General features: G+C 63.3%; 1 protein-coding gene across 4 annotated transcripts in view; it reads left to right on the plus strand.

Moving 5' to 3' along the window:
• SLC12A7 (solute carrier family 12 member 7) overlaps window positions 1-19,512 on the plus strand; it is a 31,229-nt gene extending 11,717 nt beyond the window's left edge. The window contains exons 1-24 of one of the 4 annotated variants that reach the window (XM_075540827.1): window positions 5,028-5,378; window positions 5,819-5,916; window positions 6,242-6,364; window positions 7,019-7,165; window positions 7,504-7,558; window positions 8,221-8,351; window positions 8,717-8,958; window positions 9,169-9,371; window positions 9,546-9,713; window positions 10,092-10,190; window positions 10,909-10,966; window positions 11,435-11,609; window positions 11,898-12,016; window positions 12,103-12,201; window positions 12,502-12,621; window positions 12,826-12,930; window positions 13,294-13,462; window positions 14,500-14,695; window positions 14,880-15,049; window positions 15,211-15,342; window positions 15,423-15,530; window positions 15,984-16,162; window positions 17,469-17,602; window positions 18,227-19,512. In XM_075540827.1, coding sequence (XP_075396942.1) covers window positions 5,881-5,916; window positions 6,242-6,364; window positions 7,019-7,165; window positions 7,504-7,558; window positions 8,221-8,351; window positions 8,717-8,958; window positions 9,169-9,371; window positions 9,546-9,713; window positions 10,092-10,190; window positions 10,909-10,966; window positions 11,435-11,609; window positions 11,898-12,016; window positions 12,103-12,201; window positions 12,502-12,621; window positions 12,826-12,930; window positions 13,294-13,462; window positions 14,500-14,695; window positions 14,880-15,049; window positions 15,211-15,342; window positions 15,423-15,530; window positions 15,984-16,162; window positions 17,469-17,602; window positions 18,227-18,318 — 3,060 coding nt within the window. In that variant the 5' untranslated portion in view covers window positions 5,028-5,378; window positions 5,819-5,880 and the 3' untranslated portion in view covers window positions 18,319-19,512. Of the gene's footprint in view, window positions 1-5,027; window positions 5,379-5,818; window positions 5,917-6,241; window positions 6,365-7,018; window positions 7,166-7,503; window positions 7,559-8,220; window positions 8,352-8,716; window positions 8,959-9,168; window positions 9,372-9,545; window positions 9,714-10,091; window positions 10,191-10,908; window positions 10,967-11,434; window positions 11,610-11,897; window positions 12,017-12,102; window positions 12,202-12,501; window positions 12,622-12,825; window positions 12,931-13,293; window positions 13,463-14,499; window positions 14,696-14,879; window positions 15,050-15,210; window positions 15,343-15,422; window positions 15,531-15,983; window positions 16,163-17,468; window positions 17,603-18,226 lie in introns of those variants that run through there. The other 3 variants (XM_075540828.1, XM_075540825.1, XM_075540826.1) reach the window with 3 other exon arrangements.

Genomic DNA, 19,512 nt, shown 5'->3' on the forward strand with positions numbered 1-19,512 from the left:
GCCAAGGGCCCGGTTTGGTGTTTGCTCTTGGGGTTGGGAGGGGTGACTGCTGGGGGCTGGGCGGGGCTGGCCGCCAGAGTCTGGGGGCTCCTGTCCTTGTTCCTGTGGGTCCCACGTGTTGCTCCTCGGGGCTGTCAGGAGGCACCACGTGGCAGCGGGTGCGCCCTGAGGAGCTGATGTTGAACTAGGCGCTGTGGCTTCCAGGGCGAGCACTTGGTGCCTTGAGTGGTGGGGATGTCATGTGTTTCACCCCTTCCTTCCAGAGGGCAGGCAGCCAGTTAAAGACCAGAGAGCCCCTGACCTTGCTACCCCCATAGTAGGAGCCGGCAGCTGGGCTGGACTCGGGTGGGGGGGTGCGGCCCTGGTCACGGTTCACTTTGTCCTCTGGCCACTTTCATTTGCAACTCTGGCCAGTGAGTGGGGTGGTTATTCTCAGGAGCCCTGGAGCAGTGGGGCAGGCTTCCCGGAGCTATTGGGGGGGCACCCCCAGCTGCAGAGAAAGGCTTGCTGTTGGTGTGAGGTTCTGACCCAATGACCCCACGCACGATGGACGAGACACAGCACCATCTTCAGGACTGTTCTTGTGAAGCCCGTGGTTGCAGCCATGGTGTCCGTCCATCGTGTCCGTCTTGGCTGCCTCATCAAGGACCTTGCTCTTCTTCGCCATCCCCCACTTTACTGAGCGTGACGTCCTTCCCCAGGGACTGGCCTCTCCTGACAACAGGTCCCACGTCAGTTAGGCTGGCCATCCTGACCTCTAAGGAGCACTCTGACCCGTGCTTCTGCATGGCAGTCTGTGTTCCCTGGGCAGTCTGTGGCAGTCTGTGTTCCCTGGGCAGTCTGTGTTCCTGGGCAGTCTGAGTTCCCTGGGCAGTCTGAGTTCCCGTGACGGATCTGTGTTCACTGGGCAGACTGAGTTCCCTGGGCAGTCTGAGTTCCCTGGGCAGTCTGAGCCCGGGGCAGTCTTAGTTCCCGTGGCAGCCTGTGTTCCCTGGGCAGTCTATGGCAGTCGGAGTTCCCGTGGCATTCTGTGTTCCTTGGGCAGTCTGTGGCAGGCTTGAGCGATCTCATCCGTGCCAACAGTTCCCAGTGTAGGCCAGCACCACTGGCTTGGCTGCTTTCTGTTTGCAGATGTTTTTGCAGACCCCCGAGAGCAGACGAGGGAGGGTAGGGAAGACACAGACCCTTCTCGGGCTGACGGGCACCCCTTTCCTGCCCGCCAGGAACTTCTCTGGACTGGTTCCCCATATCCTTTGTTCCTGAGCGCCCCCCCCGCCCCCCGCCGACTCCCATGGTGTCCTCGCCACCTCTGCCTCGGGCCCTGGTGACCTCAGTTGATCTGCCGGCCTGCTGGAGCCCGAGAGCCTCCCAGATAGATGCTCAGTACCCGCCCTGGGTTTTATCTGGTTTTCTCCTTGGCTCTCTTGGGGTGAGCGTCCTTTGTCTCGCCAGGTCCTCCTGCCAGGAGCCAGGTTTGGTGTCCCTCATGGGGTCTGGAGAGGTGACGGCTGTGGTCTGGGTGGGACGGGACACCAGGGCTGGCTGGCGCCTGAGTCTTTGTTCCCCTGTTTTCTGGATTTCGTCAGTGAAGTGGCCCAGGCACAGATGGGTGTCCCATGGCTGTCCCTGTGCGGCCTTCATGCCTGGACATGGGGCTTTTCCTCCCTGGGCACCACACAGGGAGTGCTTCAGCTCAGTCTTCCCAGGACCATGGGGGAGTCATGGTGCACTGGTACAGGGTGTGGCCTGTGGGGAGGGGCCCGACTCTTTCCTGGGTATCTGCTGGGTATCTAAGGGGACAGTATATCTCTCCCCCCCTCCCCCAGCAGCTCTGACTCGTTCCCTGTGTGCATGCCAGGCTGGTGCAGTGCCCCGTGTCCCTGGCTGCTGTCTGTCAGGCATTTCTTCCGTGGTTCTGTTGGGGGGGTGTGCCTAAAGCACCACCCAGTAGACTGACTTGTGGAGGAGCCATGAGCACCACTTAGGGACTGTGGTCCCAGGGGCGGGACACCATCTGTCCCAGGACGTGATGTGACCGAGTTTGGGGCTGTGACTGTGTCCCCAAACAAACCCACAAAATACCACCCTGCTGTCGTTGCACTTGGAGGCCCCGTAGCACGGGGAACTGCCCTGCAGAGCTTCCTTCCAAGGCTGCTCACTGCGAGGTCAGCGTGCCAAGGGCGCAGGCCGCTGCCCCTCTGAAGATGGCCTCGGGACCCCTCTGGGGCAGCCCCTCTCCTCCATCCTGGGGTGGGGTCAGAGCGGACTCGATGGCTGTGGGCCAGACCCTGGCACTTCACCACCACCATCCCCCAACAACCGACATCCAACCGGATCCACTGCTGACAGATCAGACAGCTCACAGCGATGCCGTACAGGGTTTCTGAGCCTGTTGGTGGCCTAGAGCGGCAGGCCCTGTGGTTAGTGGGGACACCCTTGCTCATCTGCTGCAGACATGGGCAGTGCTGGCCCCGGGTGACCTGAGTCCCTGTGACCTGGCCCATTACCAGCTGCCCCTCAGGTAGGGTCCTCCCAGAGGCCGTTGTAGATGCCTGAGTGACCCCAGGTGAGGTGGGTGGACACCACATGTCCCTTTGGCCTCAGAGCCTCATTCCCCAGGTTTAGCCGGCCCCCTGCTACCCTCAGGTCTGTGCCCGAGGTTGGGGTTCAGCCTTGACGCTTGTCTTCTGGGGCTGCCCCATTGGAACGCCAGAGGGGGTATGACTTAACTGTAGGCTGGGAGCTGAATCAGACTGAGGGTTCCACCCTTTCAAAGGACACCTCTCAGCATCTTCCATACCCATCCTCATCAGCACCGAGGCCTCCCCCGGCCCCTGGACCACAAGTGGGGAACTAGGACTCAGCCCACACTGGGGGGCCAGGGAGGCAGAACTGTGGCTGTCCTGCGCTCAGGTTTCTTCCCAGGAGGCTGCTCCTGAATTATTGCTGACCCCAGCCTGGAGCCTTGTGACTGGTTCCAGCCAGATCCCGCTGGGGAGACCATTTCTACAGCCGGCCTGCCCAGTCCCCTCTCCACCACTTCCATGTTTCGGCTGAGGCAGCTAGGGCAGGTCCAGGGCTTGGGGGGCAGCACTCTGGGTGGCCTGGCTGAGCTGAGGGGCCCCTAGCTGTGTGGGCCACAGAGCAGAGGGCAGCTTGGGAAGAAACTCTGGGCTCAGTGACTGCGGAGTGGATGGTGCTCCGCCTCTCAGGTAACGGGGAGGCGGGGGGGGGGGGGTTGTTTGCTCCATGAAGTGGTTTGTGGGGAGAGGAAGCATTGGGAGTACAGGGCAGCTGAGGCGCTGTTGGGGTGAGAGGTGCCTTCTCAGAAGTGTCTAGAGCTGGCCCTTCCCACCCAGCCAGGCCGATGTTCAACCATCACACAGGGATGACGGGCTGTGTCCATCTTGTGCTTCTGCCCATGGCTAGCAGCCATGCTGTGTACAGGCCCAGATCGGTCTGGATTCTGAATACTCTGAGAGAGGCTGGAAGCTGTGGGGCCGCCAGGTGTCTGCAGCCTCGGCCATCTGTGCCTCTAGAATAGTGGTTCCCAATCTTCCTAATGCCGGGACCCTTTAATACAGTTCCCCATGTGTGGTGACCCCCCAACCTTAAAATTATTTTCGCTGACACATCATAACTGTAATTTTGCTACTGTTAAGAATCGGGCAACCCGTGAAAGGGTCATTCGACCCCCCAGGTTGAAAACTGCTGCTCTAGGATGTTCCAGGGTGACCCCTGGGGGAGTGGAGAACCCTCCTGGCAGGTAGCCGAGGGGACAGAAGCGTCCTGCATCCCCCTTACTGGGAAGCACCTCCTGCAGGGAGTGTGTGGGGCCACGTGAAGGGGGCTTCACCTGTGACAAAGCTACTTAAGGGGCAGGCTGGTCTCCCCTGCTGGGTTTTGTTGCCTTCCACACTCACTGACCTCTGGTCCTCAGCAGCCTCCACCCACACACCTCTCTGCCCCTCATTCTCTGGGACCTTACCCTGAGACCCCCGTTAGTACTTTGAGACCTGGCTCTCCTGGATGCTGGTCCAAGGGGCTTTGGCTTTCTTAGCGCCACCCAAGCTGCCCCAGACCTGGCCCTGGTGTTCCTGCCTCTGTGCAGTCCGATCCCAGGTTCCCCACAGCCCAGCCTCCCACTGGGTGGGGCAGCTTCTCTGTTTCGTCCTCTGGTGGCAGAGGCTTTGTGGCCGACCCACTTTCTCTTTTGAAGTGGGGTCCAGTTTCCCATTGTGTAGCTGTGGCATCAGCTTCAAGGATAGAGGCCCTGGGGTGGGGGTGGGCTCCGGCCCTGAACTGCTACCCTCCAGCGCCAGGGCCCCAACGGGCTCGGGGACACTGCCCACCGGCCTTCCCTCACTGGTGGGAGGAACAGATGAGGGGCCGCACCCTGGGCGGCACTGGGGGCCCCCACCGACGCTAGCGGGGACGCCGGCTGCAGCACCCCGAGTCAGCACCCCTCCGCACCGTGACCCTGCACACTCCGCTGCGCATGTGGGCTCCGTGTGCACGGGTGTGTGTGTATGCACACGGGACGTGGGCCTGGCAGCGCCCAGGGAGGCGTGGGCTCCGCCCGGAGGCCCGGGGCGAGGCTTCGAGGCCCGGCGTCCGGGGACAGGAGGACACCTCCTTTCCTTGGGCTCTTAGAACTGGGCGCCCGCAGGGACGCATGCGCCGTGGGGCCGGTGGGGGGCGCGTGTGCGTTGAGTTCTGTCTGGGGCGCATGCTCCGGGTGGTTGGCCGGGGCGCATGCGCCGTGCAATTTGCCGGGAGCGCGGGCTCTGTGCGCCCAGCCGGCAACGCATGCGCCGTGATCCGCTCGCGCCTGGGCGGCTCCCTCCCCGGTGGGCCCGCCGCGGTCCGAGCTCAGCCTGCCGCTCGGCGGGACCTCGTCCCTCCGGAAGCCGCAGTCGGGCTCATGCCAGTGTCGGCTGTGGAAAGCAGCGACTGACGCGATCCTATGACCGCACCCCCGGGTTCCGAAGCCGGAAGGGACTTCTGTCTTCCGGTCGCTTCCGCTCATTGTGTGGGTCCGGGTTCCAGGCCTTGCCACGGTTCTTGGGTTCCGCGTCCGGACGTTCCCGAGCGCTAAAATCCAACCATGACCGCGCAACGCCAGTGCTGAGCTGCTCGTCCTTAGTTCTCATCCTGCAACCCCCACCCGACACCCTACAGGCGAAGACCACGTAGCCACGCACGCGCTCCCACCCCGGCGGCCCTGTAGCACAGAGTGCCCCGTCGGGGTCCCGGCCGGCCTCGTCTTTCTCCCCACGAGCAGCTGGTGGGCTTGAACCACCCCGTGCGGGCGAGCCAGGGCCGAGCTCCTCGGGCCGCCCCTTCGTGCCAGGGGTCACCTGTTTGTGCTTTGTCGGGTGAGCTGCTGTGAAAACACGCCTGCATGCTGAGTTCTGCCCAGGCCCCTGAGTGCGAGTGGCCTGATATGTAGGTCTCCCTTCCCGGCCCAGGACTGTGACACGTGGTCTGTGTGGGCTGCACGTGACCGGCGGGATCCTGCATTCCCCCCAGGTGGTGGCTCTGCCCCATTCTATGTGGTGTGTGCCCATTCCACTGTGATGCCCTGAGAGTGGGCCGTGGGTCCTGGGCACATCTCTGATGAGCTGTGGGCCCAGCCCAGCCCAGGTTGGCTGTGTACCTGACAGGTGTGGGAAGGAGGTGCTGGGGTTGCAGAGAACTCAGGGACAACGAAGGGAAAGGCAGGGTGGACACTTCTGGGTGGCACTGCTGCCCTTGGCCCGGCTATCAGCCTTAGCATCTCAGGGCTCCTGCAGCTGACCACCCACCGCTCTCCCAGCAGGAGATGGGACCCCCCGGGAAGCCAGCCCCTTCATCAGCAATGCGGACGTGGACCGGGAGATGTTCTCGGAAGGAAAGAACATGGCCCTTTTTGAGGTAGTGTGCATCTTCCACAGGGGCCGACTGATGGAGGAAAATGAGGATCCCACACTCCGCGTGGGGGCTGCTGCCCTGAGTGCCTGGAAGTCCTGCCCTGGCCCAGTGTACTCAGGGGGCTACTGGCGGGGGAGGGAGGGTCAATTGGAGGAGACCCGGGGAGCCATTGCCTGACCTCCAACCTTGGGCTTGGGGCCTGCGGATGAGTGCCTGGCCCTCTTTCAAGTTGGCATGAGCAGGAAGGGGTGGCAGGCGGAGAACTGAGGGTGGGGGTCAAGGTGACTGTTCCTCAGCCGTCATTGGTCAGCGCCCTGCCCCCACACAGGAGGAGATGGACAGCAACCCCATGGTGTCCTCACTGCTCAACAAACTGGCCAACTACACCAACCTGAGCCAGGGCGTAGTGGAGCATGAGGAGGCCGAGGACAGCCGGCGCAAGGAGGTCAAGGTACTCCCCCTCCACCCCCTGGCTGGGCACATGCACGCATGCAGACACCCACCACACACACACCCAGGTGCCTCACACACAGACACACACTCCAAACACAAGGGCCTCACACACAGATACGCATCCCACAGGAAACAGACCCGGAACACAGATGTGTACCTTGCTCTGGCATACAGCATGCTTACACGTGTACTGTACACAAAGGCATGTAGCACACATGCAGAGCAGGGAGGGGCAGGTGTTGCGCCATGGACACCACACACAGACACAGTTTGAGGGGGTCATGCTCCGTCCATGCTGAGCACACGCACTCGCACACGCACACACTCTGTTTCCTGACGCTCCGTCCTCTGCCACTTTGCTCTGAGGGATCTGTGACCCCTGGCTCCTCCATGCTGGCTGCCATTCGCTGACCCGAGACTTTCGCCCACGTGTGTCTGGGCACTGGGCGTCTGAAAGGCACCTCCCCCATGGGGCCGGGGTCCAGCAGGCCAGGGCAGTTCCGACATGGGCAGGCACAGCATGGGGAAGCCCCCATCCCTGTCCTCCAGGGACACCCTGCCCTGGTGTGCCCTCTGAATCCCCATGGGTCAGGAACACGGCCCGGTACCTGCCCTCCAGCACCTGCTGAATGGCTGCTCTTGTCTCCGGCAGACCCCGCACATGGGCACCTTCATCGGCGTCTACCTGCCCTGCCTGCAGAACATCCTGGGGGTCATCCTCTTCCTGAGGCTCACTTGGATCGTCGGTGTGGCCGGCGTGCTGGAGTCCCTGCTCATCGTGTCCCTGTGCTGCGCCTGCGTGAGTCTGACAACCCCTGCCCACCAGAGCACAGCCTGGCCCCAGGGCGGGGGCGTGATCTAAGGGCCTCTTTCCCCGTGGGTGGTTAGGGGCTGGCCCTGAGCGGAGGCAGTGGACACTGGGCAGCAGGGAGCCCTGCAGGGTGTGAGCCGGGTAGAGGGAGGTGGGGTCTGCAGCCACGGCGTAGCCCGGGGTCTCTGAGAGCTCTTGGAACCCCGGCCTTGGCCACCACAGCACCGTGAGGTCAGCAGCCTATTTGCAGCTGGGGTGGGGGCCCAACAGGCGTGCACTGGCCTCCAGCCAAGGCTCTTTTCCTGAAACACTGCTTGTCCCCACAGACCATGCTGACCACCATCTCCATGAGCGCCATCGCCACCAACGGCGTGGTACCAGGTAGGGCAGGCCCGGCCAGGTCAGGGGCCAAAGGTCAGGTCTGGTCCAGCCAGGTCGGGGGTCCCAGGTAGAGCAGTCCTGGTCAGGTCAAGACAGGGCCAGTGAGGTAGGGAAACAGGTCAGAGCAGGCCCGGCCAAGTCAGGGGCCCCAGATCAGGGCAGTTCTGGCCAGGTCAGGGGGAACCCGGGTCAGGGGCCCAAGAAAACCTTCCCTTTGAGCGTGGGGTCCATGCCCTGGGCTGGTGCTGGTCTTGACTTGCTGGGGGTGGGGGGGGCCTGCTCTGAAGCTGCAGTGGGGTCTGACTAACCAGGCCCACCCTCACTCGGGGTAGGGTGACCAGAGGCCCTCACACAGCCGTGATCAGAGATGCAGAGATACCTGAGTGACCAGTGCAGAGACCCCTGAGTGTCCTTGGGGTGTGTCCTCTGGTGATGGGGAGGGCCCATGGGGGGACATGGACGCATCGGCGAGGCTCTAGCTGAGGGGAGATGGGGGTGACCCTGCAAAGGGTGAGGAGGAGCCCTGTCTCCCTCATGCATGTGCCACGAGCTGGCTCACCCCTAGCCTGGGGTCTCCCCACGTTTGGCCTGAGCCCTGGAGTCTGGGGCTGGCCTGCAAGGAGGGGCCCCCTCAGCCTGCCTCCTGTTGCCCTGTTTTGCAGCGGGGGGCTCCTACTACATGATCTCCCGCTCGCTGGGGCCCGAGTTTGGAGGCGCCGTCGGGCTCTGCTTCTACCTGGGCACCACGTTTGCGGGGGCCATGTACATATTGGGCACCATCGAGATATTCCTGGTGAGTCTCTGCAGACAGGGCGGTGGGGGTGGGGCATCTACACCGTCTCTCCTCAGACCACCCTAGTTCACAGTGCATCCCCGTTCCTCCAGACACCACAGGGCCTGCCTACCTCTTTCCCCCATTAATCCCCCCTCCCCTCCATGCCCTGTGGTGGACGGTCAGGCCTGCCAACACCACGTGGCCTGGGTCAGGTCCCCCTCAGTCCCCATTGTGGCCTGTGGTGGACAGTCAGACCCATCGACGCCATGTGAACAGTTAGGCCCCCCTCAGGTCCCCCATGGGCTGGTGGATGGCCAGGGCCCCCTCGGTCCACCCTTGGCCGGTAGTGGCACACTGGGCAGTTCTCACCCCTCTGCCCACAGACTTACATCTCCCCGAGTGTGGCGGTCTTCCGGGCGGACACGGCGGGCGGGGAGGCCACGGCCATGCTGCACAACATGCGTGTCTATGGCACGTGCACACTGGCCCTCATGGCCGCCGTGGTCTTCGTGGGCGTCAAGTACGTCAACAAGCTGGCCCTGGTCTTCCTGGCCTGTGTGGTGCTGTCCATCCTGGCCATCTACGCCGGTGTCATCAAGACCGCCTTCGACCCGCCCTACATCCCGTGAGCTCTGCCCCTCTGCTCCGGGCTCCCCCGCAGGAGCCTCCGGAGTGTCCGTGTGTGCGCGCGCGCGCATGCACAGTGGGGGTAGGAGAGGGCAGTGAAGGCAGGGGAGACGGGCATGTGTGTGCTCAGGGGCCCGGGTGGGCAGGTGCGGGGCTAGGGCATGGGGCGGCTGACCACTTGTGGAAACACGTGTCCTGGGCCCCGCAGGGTCTGCCTCCTGGGGAACCGCACACTCTCCTGGCGTAACTTCGATGCCTGCGCCAAGCTTGTCGCTAACAGCTCAGTGCCCACGACCCTCTGGGGGCTCTTCTGCAACGGTTCATCCGCCGACGCCTGTGACGCATACTTCACCCGCAACAACCTGTCCGTCATCCAGGGCATCCCCGGCGTGGCCAGCGGCGTCCTCCTGGGTTAGCCGCGTGGGCGGGGCGGGGGAAGGCAGCCGCGGGGTGCCGTGGCACAGCGGGCAGTGGGCTCTGATGCCAGTGCGGGTTTGGAAACAACAGCAGAGGAGTGTCCCCTGGCCCACAGCGGGCCCACTGCCCAGGCACACCCAAGCTCCCGTGCCTCGGTTATCCCTGCAGACAACCTGTGGAGTACCTACCTGGACAAGGGCTCGTTTGTGGAGAAGGAGGGCGTGGTCTCAGTCCCCGTACCCGAGGAGGCTGCAGCTGGGGCCCGGCCCTACGTGCTCACCGACATCCTGACCCACTTCACCTTGCTGGTGGGGATCTACTTTCCCTCCGTGACTGGTGAGCTCTCCCCACCCTCCTTCCCTCTGGTGGGGTGTGTGTGTGCACGTGTGTCACTGTCTGTCCCCAGGCCTCGGGTGGGGGCATCCCCAGCCTGGTGAGTGAGGCTGAGGAGGGGGTGTCCCCACGTTTCTGCATCTGTACCCCCTTGTTGAGCCCAGCACCGTGCGCATTGTTCCCGTCCCCTTTGGTCTCTGCCCCTTTGAGAGCGAATGCCAGTCCTCTGCTGGGGCCGGTGTCATGCCAGCTGTCACCTGTCTCTTGGTGACATGCGTTGCCACTGCTGGGTGGATGCGGGCTCAGTCGGCACACGGGCCAGCTGGTAGGGGAGCGGCCTGGGTGGGCAGCGGATGGCCACTGACCGCGTGTCCGCCCCAGGCATCATGGCAGGCTCGAACCGCTCCGGGGACCTCCGGGACGCCCAGAAGTCCATCCCCACAGGCACCATCATGGCCATCGTGACCACGTCCTTCATCTGTATCCTTGTTGGGCACCTGGGGGGCGGGGCGCCCGGGGTGGGACATCTGGGGGCCTTGGCTCTGAAAGCGGGCCAGCGAGGTGGGACGCAGGCAGGGGGACGATGGCCTGGTTCAGGCCCTGCCTCTGATGGGTTGGTGGACCACGTCTGTGTGTCTTTCCTCAGACAGCCTCCCACCTCTCACGGGTCCCTGCTTCCACGGGTGCACTGACACACGTGTACGTGCGTGTCTCTGTCCTCAGCCTTCCCCTCACATGCACTCCTGCCTCCGGGGGTCAGTGACGGGCATGGGAGCATTTACCATCCACACTTGCTCCTTCTCTGGGAGCCTTCTCAACATGTCCAGGCCGTGCTTGTGGGCACGCACACGCGGCGCACACCGCAGCCTGCCCTTGCCAGGAATCCCATGTGTCGAGATAGCCACACTGTCCTGGGTGCTTGTGGACCCACCATGTGCCCCGTGGGAGGCAGGCCTGGGGCAGCTCTGTGTGAAGCACACGGGGAAGGGGAAAGGGAGCCGGGGTAGGTGTCACTCACAAATGGGCTGAGTTGCCCCTGGCCTTTGGGTGTCCTGTGGTGCATGCGCCCTTCCTGGGAAGCAGCTGTGTGTCCATCCGTCCTGCCCAGTCCCCGCCGTGAGTTAGGACAGGTGGGCGGCACGGAGGGGACCCCGTCCCCATGGACTGAGGGCCAGCTTCCTTCCTTGACGAGAGCCAGACCTGTCCTGCATTGTGCTGTTCGGAGCGTGCATTGAGGGCGTGGTCCTGCGAGACAAGTACGGCTGGGGGATGGGGGGATCTCTGCTTCTGGAGACTGGGGTGGAGGGAGGCGGGGAGGGGGGAGGGGGGAGGGGGAGGGGCCCACCCGGGATGGGCCCAGCCACCCACTGCCTGGACCTGCTGCCTGGTGTCCTGATGCTGGATCCAGTTTAAATGCCAGCAGGACCTGCCTGTCCCCAAGGCAAAGCCTTCCTGCGGGATCCCTGGCCCAGGTCACAGGGTGCATGTTCCATCTCCCACCTGCATGTCCTCATGAGCATCCCCAGGCCCCTGGTCACCGTGGGTCCCAGGCGTCTTCTCTACTTCAGGTGTCTTGGGGGTGGGGGTGGGATTGGGCAGACGTAGGGCCATGGGACAGACAGGCAGGCCCGGCTGAGCCCCCCGGCGGGTGTAGGGCTGGTGTAGGGTGTGTAGCTTGCCCTGCTGTCTGTTGGCTCCCTGTTGAGCCCTGCTTCCCCCTGCAGGTTCGGGGAGGCCCTGCAGGGCAAGCTGGTTATCGGCATGCTGGCCTGGCCGTCCCCCTGGGTCATTGTCATTGGCTCCTTTTTCTCCACCTGTGGCGCCGGCCTGCAGAGCCTGACTGGGGCCCCGCGTCTGCTGCAGGCCATCGCCCGTGACGGCATCGTGCCCTTCCTGCAGGTGGGCACTGGGGGAGCGACCCTGTGTGGACACATGGGGAGGCAGCACCCCCCACTGCGTTCCTCCTCCAGAACTGGAGGTTCCTGCTCCGGCCCCTCCTCTGGGGTCCTGCCAAGTAGCCCCAGAGTCAGGAGGGCACCCCCCGTTTGGGCTCGTAGCTCGGGGTCCTGGGAGTCTGTGGATAGAGTGGAGCTGTCGGGTAGACGTGGTCTGCCGCCGCCCCCCCCCACGTTTGACCCACAGGAAGCAGCCTCTGGTGACTGCTCACATGACACCCTCACCCCACAGGTGTTTGGCCATGGGAAGGCCAACGGGGAGCCCACATGGGCCTTGCTGCTGACCGCCCTCATCTGTGAAATCGGCATCCTCATCGCATCGCTGGACAGCGTGGCGCCCATCCTGTCCATGTGCGTGCCAGCGGGGCTGGGGTGGGGGCTGCGCTGCAGGGCCATCACGGGACACGTGGGGACCCTGCCGATGCCCCTGCCCCCAGGTTCTTCCTCATGTGCTACATGTTCGTGAACCTGGCCTGTGCCGTGCAGACCCTGCTGCGCACCCCCAACTGGCGCCCACGCTTCAAGTACTACCACTGGTAGGCCAGCAGCCCCACCCCTCACACGCATGAGCTTCCTGGGTGAGGGGCTCATCCTGGGACAGGGAACACCTGGAAGTTTCCGCCTGCCCTTGTTGAGCGAGACCGAGTGCCTCTCCACCTGCTGGGACCCCAGCTCTGGGCCAAGGGGGCAGGCGGGGTGCAGTCTTGCCTGCGACTCGGGTCAGCCTCGGTGAAGGGGTGTGACACCGGTTCCGCCCTAGCAGGCGTGGTGGCCGTCCTCTCCTGGGACAGAGTGGGTGCAGGTGGTGTGACTGCCCATCTCCCCCGCCCCACCAGGACCCTCTCTTTCCTGGGCATGAGCCTGTGTCTGGCCCTGATGTTCATCTGCTCCTGGTACTACGCCCTGTGCGCCATGCTCATCGCTGGCTGCATCTACAAGTACATCGAGTACCGCGGGTGAGCCGGCTGCAGAGCCCGCGCTGCCTGCTGCCCTGTGTCTGCGTGGTGTCCTGTGCTCTGCAGGGTGGTCTGTGGTGTTCCAGGTCCTCTGTGGGATTCTGTGTCCTGCATGATGTAGCAGGCACTCTGTGCAGAGCTCTGTGCCCCGGGTGATGCCTGTAGCCTGCCCGGGGCAGAGTCTCACCCATGTCCCCTTCACAGGGCCGAGAAGGAGTGGGGCGATGGCATCCGGGGCCTGTCTCTGAACGCTGCCCGCTACGCACTGCTCCGTGTGGAGCACGGCCCTCCCCACACCAAGAACTGGCGGTGAGTGTGGCCGGGGCCCTGGGGCCAACCTGAGAGCCACCATCCGTGCAGCCTGTGAGGAGCTTGGCTCCACTGCCCTCCTTTGGGCTCTGTACCCCTCTGCTTGACTGTGTCCCAGCAGCCAGGCACCAGACTGGACAGAGTATGGCCCCAACCTCTAGCTCCTCAGCCACTGGGTAGTGCCCTCCCCCAGAGTCCCAGCCCTGGTGGTCACTGCTGGGGGCGCCACACTACTGTGAATGCAAGGCCCAAGGAGCCCATCCACGGTCAGCTTCTAGCCCCTGCGCCCCGTGGCTGCATGGGGACCCCTGGCATGTAGCCACCATGCCAGCCACCTGCACTGACCGCCCTGCTGCTTCCCAGGCCCCAGGTGCTGGTGATGCTGACCCTGGACGAGGAGCAGGCTGTGAAGCACCCGCGCCTGCTCTCCTTCACTGCCCAGCTGAAGGCCGGCAAGGGCCTGACCATTGTGGGCGCCGTGCTTGAGGGCACCTACCTGGACAAGCACACGGAGGCCCAGCGCGCCGAGGAGGTGGGTGGGGTGGGTGGGCTCTGTGCTCGGGGCACCTACCTGGACTAGCACATGGAGGCCCAGTGTGCAGGATGGGGTGGGCTGTGGGGGTCCAAGCAGCGGGGGAGCCTCACTCCGTGGCCTCCAGCTTGGATGCAGCACATTTTCGCGTGGGCGTGGGGTCTGCTCCAGCCCCCTGCCTGTTTGGGGCTGTGTTGTTTGTCTCTTTGTGAAGGCCACGGGAGTTCCGTACACCTGTGCACACCCCACCCTGAGCAGATGGCCATTCCGCAGGGACCCCCCTCTGTAGGCTGTCCTCTCACCTCTGATGACGTCCCTGCACGGCCGACTTAAAAGACTGTAATTTTGACGGCGACCGATCTTGCCAGGTTTTCCTGTGTTACTGAGCCTGTGGTGTGGTGTCTAAGCGATCACTGCCTGGCTCACGTCATAAAAACGTTCTCTTGTACGCTCACCCCAAGCACAGCAAGGGTCCCGTGAATTTTGTTCCTAGACGCAGACTGCAGGCCCATCTTTAGTTCATCATGCACGCGGTGTGGGGTGGGGTAGGGGGTCCAGCCTCATTTGCTGTGTGTGCAGTTACCCCCGCACCACGTGTTGAGATTCTGCACCCTCTTGTCATACACGAGCCCCACTGTAGACCCATGCAGTCACTTCTGCACGTCCCGTCCGATGGGTGATGACCGATGTGCACGTCGCTGTCACATGGTTTGTGTCAGTGCTGAGAGCAGGGAGGGCGAGCCATCTGCTCTGTTCTTCAGGGTGGTGTGGCTCTTTGGGGCCCTGAGAACCTGAGTGAGCTGGAAGGGCAGCGTCTCTGCATCAGCAGAGCAGGCTGTTGGCGTTTAAGAGGCCTGGCATGGGATCTTACACGCTGCGAGTGGAAAGGACGCCTGACAGCATCAGGCTTCCAAGCTGTCCCTCTGATGACCAGGGCGCTCCTGGTCCGGGATTTCTGGGCTCTCTGGCCACTGGCTGTCGGGTGTGGACTGTGGGACATGGTGGGGAGCCGCTGACTCCCACCCCGTCCCTCACAGAACATCCGGTCCCTGATGAGCGTGGAGAAGGCCAAGGGCTTCTGCCAGCTGGTGGTGTCTGCCAGTCTGCGTGATGGCACATCCCACCTGATCCAGTCAGCCGGGCTCGGGGGCATGAAGCACAACACAGTGCTGATGGCCTGGCCCGATGCGTGGAGGCAGTCTGACAACCCCTTCTCCTGGAAGAACTTTGTCGGTGGGTGTGGCCCTGCGGCTGGCCAGCTGTGTTGGAGGCAGTCCAGGCAGCCTGAGGCCTGAGGGGAGGCAGCGTGGTTGGACTCTCTGCTCCCGCCCGGGAGGGGAGGGCTTGAGGGACCCTGCGCGTCGCGCTTGCCGCACTGTGACGTCTCAGTGACGTGCCGGCACCACCCTCTGCACAGACACCGTCCGGGACGCCACGGCGGCCCAGCAGGCACTGCTGGTGGCCAAGAACGTGAGCCTGTTCCCTCAGAACCAGGAGCGCTTGGGCGGCGGGAACATCGACGTGTGGTGGGTCGTGCACGACGGGGGCATGCTCATGCTGCTGCCCTTCCTGCTGCGCCAGCACAAGGTGGGCCGCGCCACGCCGGTGCCCACAGATGTGCCACACGGTGTCTTACATGGGGCACACCGACGTCGGGGGGCGTCTGTCGTGTCCAAGGGGAGAGGTGGGGGTGGGGGTGCCCAAGGGCAGCCGGCCCAGGCCTGGTGACAGCCTCCTCCCGGCCTCAGGTGTGGAGGAAGTGCCGAATGCGCATCTTCACAGTGGCCCAGGTGGACGACAACAGCATCCAGATGAAGAAGGACCTGCAGGTGTTCCTGTACCACCTGCGCATCAGCGCCGAGGTGGAGGTAGTGGAGATGGTGAGTGGCCGCGAGGCTCCCAGGTGCCGACCCCAGGCAGGCCCCACGCTGCTCTCACCTCCAGCTTCCGGTCCTGCTAGGTGGAGAATGACATCTCAGCGTTCACATACGAGAAGACGCTGATGATGGAGCAGAGGTCTCAGATGCTGAAGCAGATGCAGCTGTCCAAGAATGAGCGCCAGAGGGAGGTGAGTGTGCGTGCATGTGAGTGTGTGTGTGTGTTGGGGAGGGCGTCCACGCACAACCCATCCAAGACCACGCGGGCACTGCGGGTGTTTGCAGGGTGGGCAGGCACCTGAAGCCTTGGCCCCCCTCTCATAACAAGTGGTGGGGGCAGCAGTGGAGGCGCCAGGTACAGGTGGGCTCTGTCATGGAGACTTTGCTGTCGGGGCCTGGGCCGCACTGGGTGGTCCCAACTTAAAGCTCATGAGTGCCCCCACCAACCTTCACTGCTGGTCCAGCACAGGGCTCCTCATGGCCTCCCCTGTTGACCTGGGATAAGCCTGTCCCAACCCCCACCTCGCAGAGGGAGGCTGTTTGGCCAGTTAGCTCCTATGGCCCCCCTCCCTCCACTGGGGGTGCCAAGCCTGGGATGCCATATCTGGGGGTGCTGCTGCATTAACCCCACCCTCCCTTCCCAGGCCCAGCTGATTCATGACCGTAACACAGCGTCCCACTCTGCAGTGGCCGCCAAGACCCAGGCACCGCCCACGCCAGACCGGGTGCAGATGACATGGACTAAGGAGAAGCTGGTGGCTGAGAAGCACAAGGTCAAGGATGCCAACATGGCAGGCTTCAAGGACATCTTCAGCCTGAAGCCGTGAGTGCAGGGGCGGGGCCTCGTAGCCCACATGGGGTCTCTGGGGACTCAGTCACACATCACACCCCTTTCTTGCTCTCCCCGGAGTCTCTATGAGGGGGAGGCTCTCCAAACGGGGGTGGGGCTGTGAGGGAGGCGGTGTCAGGGAGCACCCCCACCCTGGTGCTGGGCGAGGTGGGTGGTGGGCAGTGGGGCACCCAGACCTGCTCAGTAACGCCTGTCTTTCTCTCCCCGCTGTGCACACAGTGAGTGGGGAAACCTGTAAGTCACCGGCTGGCCTCCCCACCCCGCCTGCTCTCCGCTGCTCCCTGTGACCCTGTCGCATGTCCTTGTGCCCGGCCCTATGCTGTGTAGTGTGTGTCCCTCACCCCTGTGTGCTCTCGGAACGCTCCGGAATCTAGCTGCAGACCTGGCAGTGGGGCACTCCTGCCTCTGGGGCATCTCTGTCCCTGTCTGTCTGTCTGTCTATCAGAGAAGAGCCCTGTTCCACAAACTCTGATCCAGGTGGATGGTGTCTGCTGGTCTCCTGGGCTCCGTCTGTGCCGGGGAGACCCACAGGTCTCTAGCCTGGATCTAAAGTGGCACACGACCCTTTCCCTGTCAGCCCCCACTCCATGTAGTCCTATGTGCGTGTGCATGCACACAAACATTCGGGCGCTCTCACTCATACATGTATGTCTACTCACGCACACACGTTGACACAAACATGCACACTCGCTCTCACACTTGCACATGGTCACACGTGCTCACACATGCTCACACACATACACCTGCATGCTCACACTCACACACTAGTGCCCACTGCTCACAGCTATTCACTGCCCTCATGGTCTCCCCTGGGCCCTGGGCCTCTCAGCCCTCCATCCCTCTGCCTGCAGCAAAGAGCTGAGCAGAGGCGGCTTTCTGCTGGCTCTCCCTGACCCCATGTGCCGTGACCTCTGGCGGTAGGTGGGACTGCCCCCAGTGTGCAGGCCTGTCCACTGTGTGGTAGCTCGTCATCTGAGCTAGCATGTGCAGGTGGGGACTTGGGGTCAGAAACCGGTTGTCCCGGTGCGTGCACACGCGAGTACCACTGGAGGGAAGTCACTGCTCGTGAGCGTGCGAGCCCACATCCGCCCCGGCAGGCTCACCCCGGGAACCCCGCGTGGTTGCCACAGGTGTGAGCGCGGTGTCAGTGTGCACCCATCCTGACACCCGTGTGCAGGCGTGAGTGTGTTTCCTATGCTAGCACAGTGCCTGTCGAGTGTGCCGGGCGCAGCCTGGTTCTGGGTGGACAAGGTGCCCAGTAACGCCTGCCGCCCTGCAGGAACCAGTCCAACGTCCGGAGGATGCACACGGCGGTAAAGCTGAATGGCGTGGTGCTCAGCAGGTCCCAGGATGCCCAGCTGGTGCTGCTGAACATGCCGGGACCCCCCAAGAACCGGCAGGGTGACGAGAACTGTATCCTCAGCGCGGCGGCCAGGGCCTTGGGGCTGGGTCTAAGCTTATCTGTCCTGCTCTCCCGGGACCCCAGAGCTGAGACCCACCTGTAGAGCCTCAGGACAGTCGAGGGACCAGGATGTAGGGCGCGCCTACCTGCCCCACCACACCAGGCCCCACCTAGCACCGGCTTCCATAGACCCCAGAGCATGCGGAGATGGGCCAAGGGGTGGTGGGGCAGGACAGGCCCCAGGATGTGTCTCCACATCTGGTCACCGTGAGAACTGGGGTGGGGCAGGGTCTTCTTGGTATTTAGAGACAGGACATTGGATGTGGGGACAAGGGAGAACCTGGAAAGCTCTGGGGCCTCGGGGTGTCAGCTTAGGGGCGATACTAGAGGTCGCGTGGAGACCCAGGCTGCAGGAGGCCGGGGGCTCGGCAGGGCAGGGGCAGTGAGGGCCCACATGGATGATGACTGCTGATGCCCAAAGGACCGTGAGGGCACAGCACACAGTAGCCCAGCTGGCCTCCGAGCGAAGCCTCAGCTCCCTGTCATGGAGCCAGTGGGGTGCCCAGGGCAGCAGGGGGCTCCTTGGCCTCCCCTCGCATCTGCCTTGTGTGGCCTGGCTTCCTTAGCGCCTGCAGACATGGAGTTCCTGGAAGTCCTCACGGAGGGTCTGAACCGTGTGCTGCTGGTCCGAGGCGGGGGCCGGGAAGTGATCACCATCTATTCATGAGGCCATTGCAGCCCCCGCTCCCCCACCAAGATCGCCACCGCTGCCAAAGTCCACCCTCCCACCCCAGCTCTCTGCAGAAGGTGGGCACACATGGGGCCCCTGCCGCCACACCCCAGGACTGAGCCCCCAGAGTCCCGGCCACCACAGCAGCAGAGCTGGAGCCTAGAAGAGGTGCTCAGTGTCAGCACCCCCACCCCTGTCTTCCACAGACCCTTCCCACACTGGCCGGCGGAGTGGAAGGTGGAGGGGTGTGCTTCCAGCCCTCCCTCCCTCCCATACGGCCCCCACAGCCGCACCCTGCCTCCCCCCATGTGGACCTATTTATTTATTTAACCCTGGCAGTGGCCTCTGAGAGCTGAGAGGTCCCTGCGATGGGCTGGCCTCCAGTGCACCTCACACTTGAGCTGAACTGACTGGGAGGCTTGGGCCGGCCAAGGGTCAGCCCCAAGACTGCAGACCTTGGGGGGAGGGGAGCTCAGCAAGCAGGTGGGGGCAGTGCAGGGGAGCAATGTCAGCACAGAGGACCCCCACAGTTGGGGCTGTCCACCCTGATCCACACATCCACCACAGCCTGCTGCCTTCGCTCGGCTTGTAGGGCAGAGGAGCCCAGCTCATGTGCAGTGGGTTGATTACCCAACACGTGGGCACAGCTGGGCCATAGCCAGTCCCTCACCCCATCTGACCACACATGAGCTGGTCAGTCACCCCTGAACCTTCACACCCTGTGACCATGCGTCCAGACCTGCACTGCTTCTCATCTCTGTCCACACACTGGGGATGCTCCCTGGGCGTGTACATACTTCACATCTGTGTCCACACACTGGGGATACTCTCTGGGCACGTACATACTTTATATCTCTGTACACACACTGGGAACACTTCCTGGGCATGTACACACTTTACACCTTTGGAAACACACCGGGGATACTCCCTGGGCACATACACACTTTGTATCTCTGTACACACACCTGGGACACTCCCTGGGTGTGTGTATACTTCACATCTGTGTCCACACACCAGGGACACTCCCTGGGCATGTGCACACTTTTACATCTCTGTCCACACACCGGGGACGCTCCCTGGGTGTGTACACCCTTGAAATCAGCAACCTCAGCCACTCCGTGTCTCTCTCCTGTAGGTTCTGTGTCTTCTTTGTCTCTTGTTAGTGGAAGAATAAAGTTGTATGGAATCTGA

The sequence above is a fragment of the Tenrec ecaudatus genome, chromosome 2 (assembly GCF_050624435.1).
Source record: "Tenrec ecaudatus isolate mTenEca1 chromosome 2, mTenEca1.hap1, whole genome shotgun sequence".
NCBI classification, from domain to species: domain Eukaryota; kingdom Metazoa; phylum Chordata; class Mammalia; order Afrosoricida; family Tenrecidae; genus Tenrec; species Tenrec ecaudatus.